The sequence below is a fragment of the Poromitra crassiceps genome (assembly GCF_964638095.1).
Source record: "Poromitra crassiceps genome assembly, chromosome: 3".
Lineage (NCBI taxonomy): Eukaryota > Metazoa > Chordata > Actinopteri > Beryciformes > Melamphaidae > Poromitra > Poromitra crassiceps.
The window spans coordinates 31,726,973-31,746,495 of NC_139625.1; the positions used below are offsets into that span (position 1 = coordinate 31,726,973).

A 19,523-nucleotide genomic window follows, 5' to 3' on the forward strand; every position below is an offset into this window, starting at 1 on the left:
GATCCATTGTTGTAAGTACTGCAAATGCAAGGGAGGTAACTGTTGTAAAAACCCTATCACTGAATGAACTCTGATCATCATCCTCATACCTGGACTGTGTTGTGTGGAGAGTAATGTTTCTGACCTGGCTTACAGTATGTGACACATAAATAGTACTTATGTGGTGTTAAAAGTTGTATTGTAAACTGTTGGTCAAGTTCCCTGTTGATCTCCCTACTGAAAGTCCCCCCCCCCCTCACTTTAAGTGAACATTCTATAGATGATAGTATGATTGAGAATAAAATATATTTATATTAATCAAATGCTTGCTTGCTTTCATTCAAAAAATCCCTTGTATTGTTCAAAGTCCGAATTGTCAGTTTAACTCTAAATTACACAAATGTTCTAACTTTGCTTTAAGTCCAGAAGGTTTAATATATAGCCATTTCTGTATGTAGTTAGTTGTGTGGTAATAAGTTGCCATATTTAATGGGTGAATGGATATTTTATGGGTGAATGTACCTACTGACTGTAAAGCGCTTTGGATAAAAGCGCTATATAAATGCAGGCCATACATTGCCAAATTTGCATATTGTGAAGATTAAACTGGTAGAAATTCATGAGGATATCTTTGAAGGGGGAAAAAATCCCATTCACTTTTTAAAAAAATTGTAAAAAACTAATTTTCGGGTTTTTCGTCCCAGATAGAGATTTTGGCACACATCCCACGTTGTTCGCAGGGGTCATATAAAGTCTATAACAGTTGAGATATTCTGTCCTAAATGAAGCGCATACATATCTAAACCATGGCCTAGACTACAAGGGATCAGCCGAGCAGCATTTTGGTAAACAAACCGCGTCACTGGGTGGCAACGGAACCCTATGGAGGCCACGTGGCGCGAGGCGTGAGTGTCTGCTCTAGCTGCTTGACTCTGTTTACATTTTAAAAACTGCGACAGTTCACACAACTTTAACACAACATGCATATATTATAGGCTACATCAAACTCTTGAGCTAATTCTGCTCTCACTCAGAATGTCAAAATATAAGCGATGTGATGTAGGCTATAGTTTTTGAGATATTTAACATTTGTTTGACACAACCATTGACGACACAACTCATACTATTAATTAACTGCCGCGGGCTTCCGCATTTCTGGGTGGCAAGTGACGTCACGCTGATTCGTCCTATAGACTATCTCAGAGGAGTTCCGACATCTCCATTCACTCCAATGGACCAGTTTTTTTTCCAGGAAGTAGAAAGTGGAACTCTTCAGTAAAAAAAGCAGCACTGTCGAGTTGCATCAAAATAGACAGTGTTGTACTTTGAAAGGGTTTTTCATCCCTTGAAATGAATCAAATTGTACATTATCGGCTTTATTTTACCATGCAAAAGTAGCGCGAGACCCATTCCTGGCTGTTCATTGGCTAATGATTCTTGCATTTTGGTCCTCCGCTGACGCCACTCTCTTACTAGAGGACACTAGACTATCTGTGCGGCCAAGGTGGGCATATGCAAAGAGCTAAAAAATAAGTATCCTAATGTGAAAAAAGGTTGAGAAGAATCACTGGACCAGACGACACGGACTACAGGACGACTACAACAACCTTTCACAACGCGGAACTATTCTTCAGAGAAACAGTTCCGGGGGCATTTTAGCCAGCACATTACACACACACACACAGTTCCGTTTCCAGCTATTTCTAGAGTAGACTCGGCGGCTCAGCTGAACGCAGCAGCACCGCTAGAGAGGCAGTAGCAGCGACAGAGGTTTCTAGAAACGTGCACCCACCGCGAGTGGACGGGCAGTCGCCGGCAAAACCTGCTCTCAATCTCTCTCTAGACCTCTGAAGAATTTAAAACTATCCAGCTAGCCAGATGGCTAAATGGGGAGAAGGGGACCCTCGCTGGATTGTGGAGGAGAGAGCCGATGCGACTAATGTCAACAACTGGCACTGGTGAGATGATGAGAGAAAAGGACACGGGTTGCTAGCAAGCTAATGCTAACACCATACACTGAGCTACTCGTATTCTTATGTAACGTTAAGTTAGCTAAAGCACACGAGCCACCGTTACTAGGTTCTGGTTAGTCAGCTGTGTCTGTGTGAGATGTTGAATATTCCTGTTTTAAAGCATCACCGTTGATTGAATTAGCTATACGTTGTAATGTTAGTTCTCAAGTTAGCTAACGCTAGGTTCTTCTTGCTACATTAGCTAACGTTAATCTGGCCAGCCTGTGTGTCTTCAGATGGATAATGATAAGGTCGCTAGCATTACCACGGCCCGCTTCAACCACCTACGCTACTTGTACGGTAGTACTGTATAACACGTGTGTTCACCTGTAATATAGTTGTCGGCCGCTTATGGCACCCAGGTGAGGTAATATGTCAGTGTAAACGCCAGCCGTAATTTCAGAATGGATCCAGTTTTAGGATGATATGGATAGTTGTTTGCATTTCGAGTTAGCACTGACAGAACTGTCAGGAGGAGAACCATAAATGTAACATCACTTGGTACTAAATATCAAATTGACTAGTCACTTGTCCTCACATGTATGTGAGGACAAATGGTCAAGGATTACACAAAAAAGGCCTGCATTGTTTCATTGTTTTCTCCACAATGAGTTTGTTTCAGCGGCAGCTTGCTATGTACAAGTTCAAAATGTGTTGAGAGACACTGCTGTTTCACTGATGGGTTGAAGTTATGTATCTGCGCAAAACAGGTTTTGGCAGAGTAAAGATTAGATTCTAATCTAAGCGGTTCTAAACCTTTTCCAACTCAGGGCCCACTTGAAAATCTCAAAACCTTTCGCGGCCCACCTCCGACCCCATAAAAAATACGGATTCCAAATAAGGCATTCTCAGAGCACCCTTTATTTTCCATATTATGCACAGTCACTAACACAGCATGTGAAACATGTTGCAGCATTTTCAGTGTTACAGTTTTCAAAGAGCTGTCCATCAGCAAGCAGGGTTTAAATTTGGTTAATATTATGTAAAAAATAAATGGCAGCCCAATTGCAATACCTCCGTGGACCACCAGAGGGCCGCGGCCCACAGGTTGGGATTGGCTGGATTAGAATATACAATGCTACATAGAAATAAATATAAAATGCAAATGTATCCATTGACTTCCATGTATAAGGGTGGTCTAACAAGTCTCAATGGACCAAGGGTCATGAAACTGAGTCAGCGGACCACTATAATATAATAGGCTATTCAGGACAAAAAATCAATAGCGGTGTTTGTTTTACCCACTTGTATTTGTTCTCTCATCGCTGTGGTCTCTGTTGGACTTTTCAGGACTGAACGAGATGCAACAAACTGGTCATCTGACAAGTTAAAATCTCTCCTGCTGGGTCTGAGTGTGGAGAATGAGGAGGGAACCTGTGAGGTGACGGAAGTCGACAAGGTGGAAGGAGAAGCCTCCATCAACAACCGCAAAGGGAAACTTATCTTCTTCTATGAGTGGAACCTGAAAGCAACCTGGACCGGTATGGGATTTTAGGACTACTGTCTGTTTGGCTTTGGAGGGGAATTGGGCTTTTAGTGTATGTACAGTGTATTACTGTAATGTGTCAATGTCTCATTTTCACCTTTCCAGCAAATTAACTTTTTGATCCACCTAGTGCATTTCATTCTGAAATTTAATAGCCACATTGCATTATAACAGCCCAAATGCTTTTTAAAATAGAACAAACAGATATCTGCTTAAATGACCGGTAGAGTGGACAAACTCACCTGCTGCGACAGACCAAATTTGCTAGAATATCACAGGTGACCGGTGTTAAATCCCCCAAAATGTTCTCACACCTTTTATTTTCTGTAGTGACGCAAAGAAACGGGAACACAAAGATTTTGAAACTTCTATGACACCCACTTTCTCTTTACTTTACCAGGAAAGTCAAAGGCTGAGATCAAATATAAAGGAAGTATTGAAGTTCCAAACCTCTCAGATGAAAATGACATGGAGGATCTCGATGTAAGTTTTGACACAACGTAATGTATAATAACATGATTATGATCGATGGTAGGACATTGTTGTGATGTCCGTCCTGTGCTCTTCGTCCAGATTAATATTTTGTTGAACAAAGACGAGCCAGAGACGCCGCTGACGGCCCTGATGAAGACGAAGGGAGCCGACAAATTGCGTGAAGCCCTGGGAAGCTATGTAGGCTTCTTAAAAACAGGTGAGATGTGTGGTTTTACATTGTCTTTTATTTTCACTGGACGTTTACAGCTGAATGAACTTCTACAGAGACATTCTTACAAAGTCTCTCACTTAAATAAGGAGCCAAATTTAGGATTTAAGGTTTAAGATAAACTATTTATAATAACAATGTAAGATTATTTATTTGTATGCAATAGTGTTTTTCATAAGCAGGTACGAATGCCTTACAGACAACAAATATACTGTATGACATACAGTGTATGTAGTACTGTAAGTTTATATATATATATATAGTATACTGTAAGTGTACATAATAATGTAATATGTATGTATATGTATATATATATATATTAGGGCTGTCAGCGTTAACGCGTTAATCGCGATGCGATTAAGGGCCGTCCATAACGCGTTTTTTTTCTTTTTTCTTTTCTTTTTTTTTTCTTTATCGCATTAACCGCATGCCGCTATTTTGTCCCTTCGAGCACCCGTACTTGGAAAACACAGATTCACAGCACGATATGGAGTGATACAGGGTTGGACATGGTTGTTTATCCCGATATGGGGTGATACAGGGTTGGACATGGTTGTTTGTCCGTTGCAGTCTTAGGGCAGAGCAGAGCAAGGAACTAACCATTCTACACTGAAACGGATATTGGTGTGATGGGTATATACAGTATACCACTCTCATAACATGTGTGTATCACTTAGGGCCTAGTTCCTCATTGCGCGGCTCGCGAGACGCTGGCGGCTCTCGAAGCTTTAGTTGGCGGCTCTAAGAAATTGCAAAAAAAAAAAAAAAAAATGTACCGTAAATTCCGGACTATAAGGCGCACCGGTCTATAAGCCGCACCTTCAAAGTTGACTATTTTTTTCTTATATAAGCCGCACCGGTCTATAAGCCGCGGGTGTTTTGATGTTTAATTACCATATGTAAGGGTTCGTGCACAGAGGGGATTGTCGGAAAAGAGATGGCTGTTTGGGGAAGCTCCCATTTATTAACATTTCAACAAAACAAGTTGCATATTTGCATAACGTATTCAAGTGTTACCATTTAGTGCAATAGTAGCTACAGAACATGTACTGTGCTGTGTAAATTTAGGGGTCCTTGGCATGAAAAAGGTTGAAAACCACTGATCTACATTATAGCCTACAGTAGTACCATAACAAAAAACAAAGCTTACAGCGCTTGACGAGGCAATATCAATGGCTAAATTAAATGTGTTTTTTTTAAAGTGCAAAATAAAGTGCCTGTAACACGACAGTAAGCGCGTAAGCCTAAAGTTGCAGTAACACGGCTGCTTAAAATATACGGTAATCAGCCTACCAGAAAAGTCATTAATCCTCGTCTTCATCTTTTAGGCTAAGGTGCAGTACACGGCTGTAACCAGAAAAGTCAAGTCATTAATCCTCATCTTCGTCTTCTTCCTGCGTACTAAAACCACCAAAGTCCTCATCTTCAGTGTCGGAAACGAACAGGCTCAGGGTGGCTTCGTCAGCCACTCTCCTCTCTCCTTCGTTGTCGCTCTCAAAACCAACGAACTCCTCTTCGTCACTGTCGGAATCGAACAGCCTCTGAAGGCCCTCAGCTGGCGGCGTCCTCCTCTTCATCACGCAGCAGTCCAGCCTTTCGGAACCCGTTGTTGATCGTGGATGTTTTGACACTCCTCCACGCTGTCAGGATCCACTGGCAAACTTGAGCCTTCAGTCGGATCTGAACGGCACCTCGGCCGTCTGCTCTCTGTGTCAACACCCTGATGCCAAGGTTACGTGCTGCTACTCGATTTCCTTCTTTCCTTCTTCTTCTCGCCGCCATCGTCGTAACACAGCCAGTTCTCCATCTTTTGAAGCATGATGTTAGATTACAACGAGCTAGTTGTGTGGCTTAGCCTTCCAAAATGTTGCTGTTAGTTTTTTAGAATGTAATACATAGAATTGGGAATGTTACATTCAATTTCATTCAGACTGTCTTTCAGGCTCAATCGCTGCCTTTTTCCCCCCGGAGCGAAGGAGGAGGGAGGGTGTTTTACCGTAGTGGCTGAGAGAGCGTAGTGGCACAGTGCTCCAATCAGGTCGCGAGACACATTTTTTGCAACATCATCCAATCAGGGTCTCTCTCTCGTAATGTCTGTCTTGCTCTCGTTCTGCCTCATACCAACATCCATAGATTTTGGAGGTTCCCGAGTGGCCGTTTGCTGAAAAAATCCATAGATAAGACGCACCGTTATATAAGCCGCAGGGGCCAAAAAAGCCCAAAAAACGGGAAAAAAGCCGCGGCTTATAGTCCGGAATTTACGGTAGGTTATTTTTTAAAGGGGCCCAATTATGCATTTCTTAATTTTGTATCATATACAGTATATGTTGTTACAATCTTGGATGGTCATATTAAACATGGGCTAAGCTTCAAATAAATATGTGAAAGTGTTTTTACCCCCATGAACCCCCCCTCCCGCCCATGAACTCTCGTAGACGAGATGACATGGATTTATGCCGATTTTGTGCGAGAAAGTGGAAAAACGAGCACACTCGGAGAGTCAAACAGAAGGGTCCGGTGCAAGGCACAAGCACAATGTCAAAATGTAGAACAAGCCAGCACACGAGATGTCCTTTTTTTATCGTTTTTTATTTACCTCAGTCCGGGGTGGGTACAGCACAAACAAGTTTCGGCCCTAGTAGGCCTTCATCAGTGTAGTGATGTACCTACTGCCAAAGTTGCCCCCTACCAGCCCACCCTAATGTAGCAGGCTAAAATCGGGCCTGGTCTACATTGCACTTCTATTGAATTGAAAATAAATCTAAAATTCAAGATCACAAAGTACATTTATTTGCATTCATTTGATTCCCAATCAGGACACACTGGTACAGGGAGTACCCCAAGCCCCGGTAGCCGGCAATTTCTCCACCTACTGGCCTCTGCCCTACCGGTTACTTTATACACTGTATACACTTTTTTTTTTTTCTTCTTAACAGTGCACCTGGACGAAACATACAAGATACCCGCTGAATAAGTGTCCAAATGTTAATGTCAATTACTGTTCTACATTGAAGTAAAAATGTAAATACTTAACTTGTTGATTTTGGATTTATTTAGCTTCAAGAGTGCGTTTTTGTTCGTGTGACCCTCAACACAGGCTTTGAGAATCCTGGGCCACTTACTGATACTTATGCTTAAATTAACCCACTCATATTCTGGTTTATTTCAAGAAAAACATTTTGGTTAGTGGAAATTCTAATTGGCTGGTAACTTCTAGCAGCCATATTGGCAGGTGGTCAAAAAAGTAAATTTCAAGCCCTGCAGGGAGATCAAATATTGGTGTTAAAGACTGAATAATGACATCACAACTGTGCTTATGGCATGACAATATTTGTTCGGCCCCCGGCAACAATCTGGGTTTCTCATGTGGCCCCCCAAGAAAAGTTATTTGGGGGGGGGAGAGAAAGAAAGGGGGGGGGGGGGGGGGAATATATATATATATATATATATATATATATATATATACAGTATATATATCTTACCCTTTATATTTTACTTGTTTGAAGCTGAATTCCTTCCTGTTTGGGAATTCCCAAGAAAGCTTCTTGCTTCACTGATTAAATTAATTATTCGTTAAATTAAACAGACATACCCTGTCTTTATTTGTCACAAACTCCATCGTGGCATCATGCACACACATGCACGGCAGCCAGCCTGATGATGAAGATAATGAATAAGTCTGGAGCAGCTCGGAACCAATGATGCCTTTTATTTAAGGTGCAAAATGGTCAGACAACGTTTCGACGTACATACGTCTTCATCAGGTCTCACGTATGTACGTCGAAACGTTGTCTGACCATTTTGCACCTTAAATAAAAGGCATCATTGGATCCGAGCTGCTCCAGACTTATTCTTTTAAGTATTATTGCGTCCCTCCTGTGATGCACCGGACCTGCCAGTTCCTACAGCTGAAGCGCAGTTGGATCCTTCACTGATGAAGATAATGAGTTTGTTTATACGTAAACTAAAATGTTGTTTTCATGGCAGAGTTCACACAGGGAATGATCCTGCCTACCGCCAACGGCGTGTCCAAGCCTGAGCCTTCACAGTCCAAAGCCAAGGTGGATAAAACTAAGGTTGGTGCCGACTGTCACTTCATCATGACTTTAACTCCTTTCACCCAAATCTCCAATGTTACAAGTGACCAACAGTAAGGAATACAGGTGTTACAGCCATACGGTTTAGATAAAGATAATGAGACATGTAGTTATAGGATACAGCTGGTGTTTTTAAGTACATTTCTTATCGTCAACAAATCCTATGAAAATAACAAAATCAATGATGCGTTTGCTCTACTCCCATTACTTTCCGACTTCCCACTAGAGGGGTGCAACGGGACGCGACTCCCGCGGGATCCAACGCAAATCTCGCGGGAACGGCCGGTAATCATGTTGGCGCAGGCGGCAACGGGCGGTCAAAAAATAGCGAGTCCCACTATTTCAGTCTCTCCTCGTTTACTGCCGAGTAAGTCATCGCCACAATCTTTGGCACTGTGCTGCACTGGCCTGCCTGGCAGTCTGTGAGTGGCCCCTCCGCTCAGGGCAGCAGAAACAGACCGACTGCATGTGAGAGGAAGTGAGCAGCAGAGAAACCAAATGTTTTTTCAACATGAAACATGGGAATACAATTAGAGATGGCAGTTCAGTTACACCCTGAGACATTCAACTTTTCAAACCCAGCAGAATGGCCACGCTGGATAAGATTTGACAGATTTCGTCATCGCTTCATGACTCATATTCTATATTCAAATATATATTCAAATATGATTTTGGGGCAATTTTGACAGCCCTACTGCCAATACCAATTCAGATACTTATAATATGCTGTAAGTTCTAAAGTAGTGACGTTTTTGGTCCCTTTCTTTGTCAAATGAAAGGACATTTAATAAGCAAGAGGGTCAAGTTTTTCCATGTAATATTTAAACAGGCAATAGTAAAGTTTTTACTGTCCCATAGCACAAATGATCAGAATATACTGTATCCCCGGGGGTTGATAATGTTGATCAATAACAATGATTCCACAATGACTTTGCCAGGTACTTTCCAAAATGTGGAGCTCAGTCAGCTTTACCTGGATCCATTTAAAGTGACCTGGAACTCTTGACAGTTAGTTTGTGTTGAGGAAGTTACCTGGATCAATTTAAAGTGACCTGGAACTCTTGACAGTTAGTTTGTGTTGAGGAAGTGAAGCAGACTTCACTTCCAGTATCTTCTCTAACTGCTGTTTTGTTGTTGCAGATATTCTCAAGCAGCGCAGCCGCTCCGCCCAACACCGGAGTCAAGATCCCCACCTGCAAATTCAGCATGAAAGAAATCTTCCTCACCTCACCGGCCGAACTCTTCAGGGTCTTTCTCAATCAGGAGGTGAGCTTCAACTGTCAACTCCCTCTGTTATCACATTACTTAATTTTCACTTACCGTAAATTCCGGACTATAAGGCGCACCGGAGTATAAGCCGCAGCAGCAAAATTGCCAGTTTGTTACATATATAAGCCGCACCGGACTATAAGCCGCGGGTGTTTTAATGTTTTTTTTTTTTTTTTTTTTTTTTTTTTTTTTTTATTGTGTTTTAATGTTTAATTACCATATGTAAGGGTTCGTGCACAGAGGGGATTGTCGGGAAAGAGATGGCTGTTTGAGGAAGCTCCCATTTATTAACATTTCAACAAAACAACATAACACAACACCACCTGTGTTTTTTTTTACAGTGCACACAGTGTCCGCGGTGTGGTGAAAAGAGGGCAAGAGAGGAAATTAAAACAGAAGTGGATTTATAGTTAGAAAGAGTGCTAAAGAAGAGAGAATTCCGTTTTTTATTTTATTTTTTTGCTGAAAAAATCCATAGATAAGCCGCACCGTTATATAAGCCGCAGAGGGCCAAAAAACGGCTTATAGTCCGGAATTTACGGTATTTTTCCACTGTTTGTCTTCATACCTGCAACTGATCTTTGGGGATAGGGTTTCTTTTGTATGATACATTTCAGTCAGATATGTCTTTCCTTTGACCTGTTTTCTTTTTAATACATAATATACATATAACAAAACAAGACAGAGTCGCCATTTTTGGATGCGATGCAGATGCGGATGCATGGAAATATGTTAGTTGGTTTGTTGTTATACAATCTCTTCACTTCCATGGTGATAGACAGCTTAAAGTCCAGCTGAGACGGCATTGTGAGAGTATTACTGTGTTTGTGTTACAAACACAATATAAATCCAGGGTCGAGTTCAGCCCCAACAACACATAGCAAAATGTGTATTTAAACGGAAACGGTGGTGCATTGAAACATGCATGAAAACACGACGTTCAACCCGGAAACCCTAGCAAGATTGAACACACCCCAGGTGACAGTGCCTGTTTGGCCCACTGCGCCCAGCCCCAGGGCGCGTGGTTCCCCCTGTGCAAACAGCCACTTCCTGGCCGGGGAGAGAGAGTCTGCCGCCAGCCAGGAAAGAGCCATGAGCTGCGGCGAGGACATTGTGAATAGCAATATTCCTAGAATGCGAGTTATGAGGAGCCAATTACAAAGGCCTTTGCATCTACATTAACCGAAGATATTGGCACTTTTATTTTTTATCTTGCATGCTTATTTGCTCAGATATTAACATTTGTGAGAATCGCGTGTGGCTCCTTCACTTCTGTGCTATGCCTTCGCGATCCAGGGGGGGAAAATGTGCGCCCGGTGTGTAGGGCTGTGACGGTAAGGATTTTTCATAATTGTGGTCACCGTGGCCAGTTTCACCGCGGTTTGGCGGTTAACCGCATTTTTTTTAAGTGGTAGGCTAGTACCGTAGTCTACAGAACAGAGCAGAGGTAAGGTATGGTGACTGGGGCGTCTATAGCAAGGACATCGTACTGTAGCCTATCCTCTAAATCATAATAATATCTAGCGTTACATGTACGCTACTCTAAACACTGACTGAAGGACCGCCTGCCTGCGCATTGCAAGCATTCAGAGAGCAAGGCTGAACTTTTACACACTGGCTGGAGTTTCACTTCTCAAACACTGGTGCCTGCTGGTCGGGACATGCGATGATCTCATCATCCCATGAGTCTTTCCTAATTTAGGCTTTAAAAGCTCACGTTTTCAGAATTCTAACACAGGATCGTTTTAAAATGCATGTTTGCATTTTTTTTTAGCCTACCTGAAACACACACCCGAAATTTACGCGAGCAGAGTGGCTCCTGCAGGCAGCAGCTGTGAGATGAAGTCTTTCTCTCTCTCTCCTTTTCTCATCGATCAATTCAGTGCCATCAAAACGTGTATTGTAAGTTATTTCACATGTGAGTTAGAACAACAGTGCGATATGGAAGCCGAGCCGAGGCACAGACACGTGATGTGGATCAAAGCATTAATTAATTTGTGCTTCACGCTGATGAGCTGGAATGTCTGGAATGTCCAAACACAACGACAGCATATATAGGCTACTGGACTTTTTCACGTTTTCACGGACGTTTCAAAGAAATCCTGCGGGCTGTGAGTGTTGACTGTTGGAGCATGGAGCATGAGAGGAGAGGGCGAGAGGAAACCAAACAGGTGTGTGCAGCCATACAATCAATGGTGCAGCCTCAGCCTGCATAATGTTCCCAATTAATGAACAGAGCTCAACATGACATTGTTTCATGCTATTTCCTTTATATATTGTAAGACTGGCTATAGCTTAGCCTACTGAACTTATTTTGGCAGTGTGTCTGTAATTAATATAATAAAGTAGACTACAATCAAATGTAAATAATAGTACTAATAATAATAAATAATAATAAAAATGCGGTGATGACGATAATGAGCTCAACCCTGCGGTAGAGTCATGTGACCGCGGGATTGCAGTGATGCGGTTATCATCCCAGCCCTACCGGTGTGGAGCATTGGGCACGTGACGCCATGCACGTAGCAGCGTGAGCTGTGATTGGTGTACTTCTGAGGGGACAGACATACATACAAACCCTGTTCTAGATGGCTTGCCACCATCTGTGGCCACACTGTAAAAACGGAAAAGGACCCATATCCGTCTCACTTGTCATCCTCCAGATGGTGCAGGCATTCACACACGCACCGGCCACAGTGGATGGAGAGAGGGGAGGAAAGTTTCGCCTGCTAGATGGAAACGTTTTCGGTGAATTCATGGAGCTGGTGAGGTCTTTTGTCCTCGCATCAATATGTGAATTCATAGTTTTTATATTTGTGACACATTAAATCTTTTTTGTCATATTATGTTAACTGTTAACATTATATGTTTTCATTCCCACCAGGTATATGAGCAGAAAATAGTCATGAAGTGGAGGTACAACACCTGGCCCTGTGGTACGTTGGGATGCTTTATACACCGTTATTTTTTTATGCCTCCGCCGGCGATAGCCAGGCCGGAGGCATTATGGATCCGGGTTGTCCGTCCGTACGTTGTTTGTTAACGCGATATCTGAGGAACGCCTTGACGGAATTTCATCAAATTTGCTTCAAACATTGACTTAGACTCAAGGATGATCTGATTTAGATTTTGGTGGTCAAAGGTCAAAGTTCAAGGTCACTGTGACCTCTCAAATGCCATTTTCCAGCTTGTTAACGCAATATCTCACGGATGCCTTGACGGAATTTCATCAAATTTGCCTCAAACATCGACTTATGCCTACCCCACACTACAGGATAATTTGCAAGATTATGGTCAAGATTCCCCCCTCCCGATTTTCTCGGGGGTGCTCCCGATTTGAAGCGCGTCGGGCAGATAATCTTCCCAAAAGATCCTGTAGTGTGTGGGGTTCAAAGATTCACAATCGGGAAGACTGCCTCTTCCCGATTGTGAATCGTGCATATCTAACATGTTAGATATTTACAACCCGACAGGCGATTGCATCTTGAGCAGAGAGCCAGTAGTAGCTGCGTTTCCATTACAGTTTTTCGCAAAATAATCTGGTCCGCCCGCAGCCCCGCACAGAAACAAAGAAATAGGAAATTGTCCTCGAGGTGAAATACCCGTGCGTCTTTGAACGGGACGGAAAACTAATTATATACTGCAAAGCATGTAGCCTACACGGAAAAGTGAGTCAAATCAGCAGACGCCCCCTCCTCCACAAGGCACCTGTGCAGACGGTTTTCGCCTGGCCGTGCACAGTAGGCCTACACCCCGAATGGACGCGGCTGTCCGCGCAAATATTAGTTAAACAAATCCTTTCAGTGCAAATGCATTATAAAAACAAAAAATAAGATTTGTTTAGAAAACGAAATGACACAAATGTATTATTATTATTATTATTATTATCATTATTACTACTACTACACCCGGTGCGCACACTGAATAGGCATTTTAAAAGTTAACGTCGAGCCCTGCTTCCAAGGTGAATCTTCTGCATAATCTTCTAGTGTGTGGGGTTGCGTTTGAACAGACGCGATTGTGTGTGTGTCCCAAGATTGAAATGTTAAAAAATCGGCTCTCTCTGTCCTGTAGTGTGTGGGGTCTCAAGATTTTTATAATCTTCAAGGATTTGAAAATCCTGTAGTGTGGGGTAGGCATTAGACTCTAGGATGATCTGATTAGATTTTGGTGGTCAAAGGTCAAGGTCACTGTGACCTCTCGAATGCCATTTTCAAGCTTGTTAACGCGATATCTCAGGAATACCTTGACGGAATTTAATCAAACTTGTCTCAAACATCGACTTGGACTCAAGGATGAACTGATTTGATTTTGGTGGTCAAAGATCAAAGGTCAAGGTCACTGTGACCTCTCAAACATAATTTTCCAGCTTGTTAACGCGATATCTCACGAATGCCTTGACGGAATTTCATCAAATTTGCCTCAAACATCGACTTGGACTCAAGGATGAACTGATTCGATTTTGGTGGTCAAAGGTCAAAGGCCAAGGTCACTGTGACCTCTCGAACGCCATTTTCAAGCTTGTTAGCGCAACATCTCAGAAATGCCTTGATGGGGTTTCATCAAATTTGCCTCAAACATTGACTTGGACTCAAGGATGAACTGATTCGATTTTCGTGGTCAAAGGTCAAGGTCACTGTGACCTCACGAATGCCATTCCCAAGTTCGTTAAAGCGATATCTCAAGAACGGCTTGATGGAATTTCTGCCAATTTGGCTCAAACGTCGACTTGGGCGCAAGGATGAATGGATTGCATTTTGGTGATCAAAGGTCAAGGTCACTCTGACTTCTCCAATGCTATTTTCAAGCTTGTTAACGCCATATCTCAGGAATGCCTTGACGGAATTTCATCACATTTTTTGCCTCAAACATTAACTTGGCCTCAAGGATGAACTGATTACATTTTGGTGGTCAAACTTCAAGGTCACTGTGACCTCACGAACGCCATTCCCAAGTTGGTTAACGCGATATCTCAAGAACGGCTTGATAGAATTTGTTCTGATTTGGCTCAAACATCGACTTGGACGCAAGGATGAACTGATTCCATTTTGGTTATCAAAGGTCAAGGTCACTGTGACCTCTCGAATGCCATTTTCAAGCTTGTTAACGCGATATCTCAGGAATGTCTTGATGGAATTTCTTCGAATTTGCCTCAAGCGTCCACTTGGACTCAAGGATGAACTGATTACATTTTGGTGGTCAAAGTTCAAGGTCACTGTGACCTCACACACCCAATTTCCAAGCTCTGTAACGCAACATCACAGGAGCGCCTTGATGGAATTTCTTCCAATTTGCCTCAAATGGCGATTTGGACTCAAGAATGAACTAATGGCGGAGGCTTGAGTCCGCGTTGCGGTCGTTCTAGTTGGTATTTTGTTTTGTTTTTTTATCTTGCACTAGGGGGCACGGGTGGTTAAAATCCTTTTGCATGGCCTTGCGCTCACACCCGAACAATTGTACTCACACATAAACCTCATCTGAGTAATGTTTGGATATCTTCAGGAGTTCAATACATGTCTGAAAAGGACTTTGGTGTGAATTGACAAAAGCAGGGGTTGTTGGTATGAAAGTGGATATAGGGTAAGGGATAATCAATGACTAGGTGTGTGTTAAACAATTTTAATGCACGACATGGAGGCAAAGAACCACCCGATGCCACAGGCGGAGGGTGGTTGCCTCCACGAAGTGCATTAAAATCGTTTTAACGCACACCTAAGATTTTTTTTTTTTTCATGTATAATTTTTTTATTGTTTAATTTCAGACAATGGTTTAATGCCATCAACAATTGGGGTATACCCAGTACACCCATGTAAAGAGCAAAACAAAGCAGCAGCAAACAAACGTAACAGAATCCACAACAAATTGTCTTCAAATAAGTTGCGTGCACGAATATGATGCAATAGTGATCTGAAAAGAAACATTTTTCTCCCACCCCGTAAACTTAGTCCCACATCGAGTCGATTGTACAGGTTTTGGTTTTAAATTATTAAAAACAACCAAACAAACAAAGAACAAACAAACAAAAAGTAAAACACAAGACAAGACGAATAAACAAATTCAAGCGGAGAAAAGCAAGAAAACAAAAACAAGAAACAAACAAACAAAAACATTACAACAACATGGTGCTACCAGCCTATTAAAATATGTGTGCTAGGATGTGTACGTTATTCATTTCTGACCTCACCCAGGTAGTCCAGAAACAGGTCCCAGATGGTCGAGAACTTCCTGATTGAGTTAGTCCTCAGAGACCTGAGTCTTTCCATACGCACTACTGAGACCATGTCCGTCAGCCACAGCTGAAAGGAGGGTGGAGAGGGGGACTTCCAGTCTTTCAAAATAAGTATTTTGGCGACGATCATCCCCTGTGTCAGGGATTGCTGCACAGCCATGGGGAGAAGTAACGAGGATTCTGAGCAGCCGAAAATGGCAAGTTCTGCCTCCGGCTCAAGAGCTACTCTGTAGGCCTTAGAATACCAGTCAAAAACTTTGGCCCAGAATCCGGATATTAAAGGGCAAAGCCAGAAAGCGTGTGACAGTGTACCCTCTAACACCTGGCACCTATCCCATAGTGGTGAGACAGATGGGTAAATCTTGTGTAATTTCAATTTGGAATAGTGAAGACGGTGAGTAACTTTGAATTGGATCAGCTGGTGTCTCCTGTTAACTGAGCAAGACTGGACCATAGACAAACTCCTGTCCCATATAATCTGCGGTAGATCAACACCAAGTTTGTCCTGCCATGCCTCTCTAATCCTCTCAGTGGAGGCCCTAATGTAGTCATCAAACAGGTGTACTAGTCTAGAAATAAGATGCCTGGAGTGGGGGGAACACCTAGGAGTTGATTATCCCGCTTATACCATGGTCATTTGCCAACAATATAGAATAAAAGCGTTCACAAATTTTTGGTGCAAGTTAAGCAATCAAAATCTTACGTTTTTCACAAGCCATAACTCTGTTTACTGGCAGCTAGGTCCTAGCTGCTAGGTCCTAGCAACTCTTGGCAAACCGACAAATACCTGGAACAATCCTTACCATCCTGTCAGCTTCTGATGCAATGGAAATGTTGTTTGCTGTTCCAGCAAATAGGACAAACCTTGGATACGAGCCGGTATGGTGCAGGGAATGCAGTCCGCTCAGCTCTTAGAAGCTGAGGTAGCGAGTTGAATCACGTTAACTGTGCTGTTTGATTAAACAGCTGTGCAGGTTGGGCAGCAGATGAATTTAGAACATGTGATTAGACTTGAGCCGGACCACGTGTGCGTTACACGGTTTTAATGCACACCTGCCGGCCAATCAGAAACAAGTATTCACTCAGACCATGTGTTGTGTGATGTCATGTGGCATGACGTTTCTTCAGTGACAGTAAGTTGACTCGTGGTTTTTCATCCCTCAGAGCATTACGCCACCGTCACCTTGACCTTCTGCGACCGAGGCAATGAGACAGAGCTGAAGGCGGAGTGCCGCGGCGTCCCGGAGAACGAGGAGGAGCGGACGAAACAGGGCTGGAAGAGATACTACTTCGAGGCTATCAAACAGACTTTTGGCTATGGAGCACGACTCTACTGAAGACGCTGTATTGTAGTACCTGTTTTTTTTTTTTTTTTATCATGCCGTTTGGTCTCTCTGGTCCAACTATAAACTCATAGGAAGAGTAACGCAAGAGACAAAATTGATGGGATCAATCTGTCACCTGTCTGTGTGTACTGTAAATGTTTTAATTTCTAGAAGATTCTCCCCTTCAGTATTTTGGTCATGTTTTCAAACGAGTGTAAATGGACTGTGCCTTTGGGACTCGATGGAAAATGAATTAATAAAGAAAGAATCTATTGAACCCCGAAAGCAAATTGGCCTCCAGTATACATACTGGCTGCACAATTATTCAAATATTAATTGTGATCAGATTTTGGCTTCCCACAATCATGAAAACAAGAAAATCTAGATAAAACCTGCTGCATTCCGTTTAGCAATGTTGCTCTCATTTTGTCTCATGTTGTAAATCCAGCGCACCCCTTTCCCTCGCAGTGGTGCGCCGCCTGTCCTCCAAAGCCCAAACACGCTCCGGTGTGTGTAGTTTCAGCTCGAGTTGAGAATGGAGAGCTGGCACTTTTGTTTTTAAAACTTCCTTGATAGAAGATGACAGTTGAAAGAAATCCAATTGTGTGTGTTAATTAGTTAAATAAATTCATGATGTTCTCAAAGTCAATTTGCAATGATTTAAAATAATAGTCATCTTAAAATTGAACAAAATAATTTTGATTATCATTTTGACCATAATCGGTGCAGCCCTACATACCGGTAAAGAGTAAAAAAATATATATGTACATATTTCTTTAATTTGGGGAAGAAGAAAAAAAGTTTTGAGAATGAACGTTATTTTTTACTTGTTTTATTCTTTCAAGTTGAACTGTAGTAAAGAAGCTTTCAGCGAAGATGCATGTTCCATTTAAAGTGTCAGATGGGGGAATGACTACTGGATCTGAACTATACTAATGAACTCTGTCATAGCTAAGTAGTACTGTACCTTCAAGTTTGGTTCACTTTATTTCCTCATGCACATAGGCCCCGGTGTCGTGCTGGGCCAGGGAACACCGGACGGGATTGGACTTTTAACAGGAAACGTTAACTCAAATGTACGCAAATGTTGGAACATGTAAATATTTTCAATTGATTATGCAGGTAGCTAGCGTAGCAGCTAACAAGTGAATTGTTTTGCTATTGGACCTCAAAATGTAAATTTCCAGAAAAAAGAAAATGTAAATTTCCATAAGGTTTTCAAAACATGCACCTATTTATTCCTCGTTTCATTCCTGCATTGTAAAAAATAAGTTTCTTGTAATAAACCAATCCCAGTATCCATGTTATTTTTGTGAGTGCATCCTTTCCCCCCTCTTTTGATCATGTTTCCTCAGATTTTTTTCTAAGTGCGAGTGCGTCCTTTAAATTTATATTACAGCCATAAAGGTTGAAAGGAACTTGTTTTATTTATTTACAAAGTATTGAGAATCTATAATATTTTAATATGAAAATATTAGTTTAAAATGTCAATTTACAAGTGCTTTAAAAATTAAATGCTCAAAAGAGTTTACCACAAAGGCCACCATCAAGCAAAACAAGCACTTAATTTTGTTTTAAATGGCAAATAACAGGATTCCTGAGAGAGATGTGACCCATTTTCACATAATTTTCTCATGGCAAAACAAAAAATTATGAGCAAGTTTGTAAAAAAGAAAGAAGAAATCCACACAAAATGACTTGCTCCTGAAACTGTCCACACTGGCCTGTAGTCAACATGTAAAACAAGATGCACAATGTCTAAAATTGTCTGGAGAAGTATGGAATATCAACATGGAAAATGTATCAAAACGTATTCATCTTACTATCTAAACAAACTACTAGACCAGAGGTTACATTACAACATATTCTCAATCCAATTACAAAACAAACAGAAAAACATTTGATAACTTGTAACAAATCCCCTCCTTTTGTCATAACCAACAAAAATGTGTTTATCGTATTGGAATTTAAAAGTCTTCATCATTTTTATATGGCACAATTTTTGTTAATTATACATGTTCTTTTCTGCAGTGCAAACTTTCATATAGCATTCAAAAACAAAAAATGTAAAGGGCTTCATTCCAAATCCAAAATACCACTTTAAATGAATATCTACAGAGTATTTGTAACATTTCAACAGCTTATTAGTTGACATTCAACAAATGTTTAACAAATGTCTAACATATTATCTATATCTATCTATAGAGTATATGTGACAATCCATGAGCATATTACACTAGGTGCAGGTGTGTGGAATGGGAAGCAAACAAAATGTGTTGTGAATCTGAACTAATAAGCTGTTAAAATGTTACAAATACTCGGTAGACTGTTGGCGGACTATCCAAGATAACATGAATGTTTTACTTTCATGTTAGCAATCGTTCTGTAAAAGTCAATGTCACTTCTTTTGGTTTATGACTGG

At 41.6% G+C, this 19,523-nt stretch overlaps 1 protein-coding gene across 1 annotated transcript; it reads left to right on the plus strand.

Moving 5' to 3' along the window:
• The first annotated feature begins 1,754 nt into the window (after window positions 1–1,754).
• On the plus strand, window positions 1,755–18,391 carry LOC310774027 (activator of 90 kDa heat shock protein ATPase homolog 1-like). Its single transcript, XM_083634088.1, has 9 exons — window positions 1,755–1,937; window positions 3,282–3,472; window positions 3,878–3,960; window positions 4,051–4,168; window positions 8,168–8,256; window positions 9,418–9,543; window positions 12,210–12,311; window positions 12,431–12,482; window positions 16,941–18,391. Exons 1-9 carry the CDS (start codon window positions 1,858–1,860, stop codon window positions 17,111–17,113), a joined length of 1,014 nt encoding a protein of 337 aa, XP_083490214.1. The 5' UTR covers window positions 1,755–1,857; the 3' UTR covers window positions 17,114–18,391.
• The last annotated feature ends 1,132 nt before the right edge of the window (window positions 18,392–19,523 follow it).

What these genes read in the sequence shown, in the direction of transcription:
- LOC310774027 (XM_083634088.1), top strand. Translation starts at nt 1,858, where the DNA reads ATGGCTAAATGGGGAGAAGGGGACCCTCGCTGGATTGTGGAGGAGAGA. An exon ending in ATGACATGGAGGATCTCGAT is followed by an intron (nt 3,961 to 4,050) that starts GTAAGTTTTGAC and finishes CTCTTCGTCCAG; the next exon opens with ATTAATATTTTGTTGAACAA. An exon ending in TGTAGGCTTCTTAAAAACAG is followed by an intron (nt 4,169 to 8,167) that starts GTGAGATGTGTG and finishes TTTTCATGGCAG; the next exon opens with AGTTCACACAGGGAATGATC.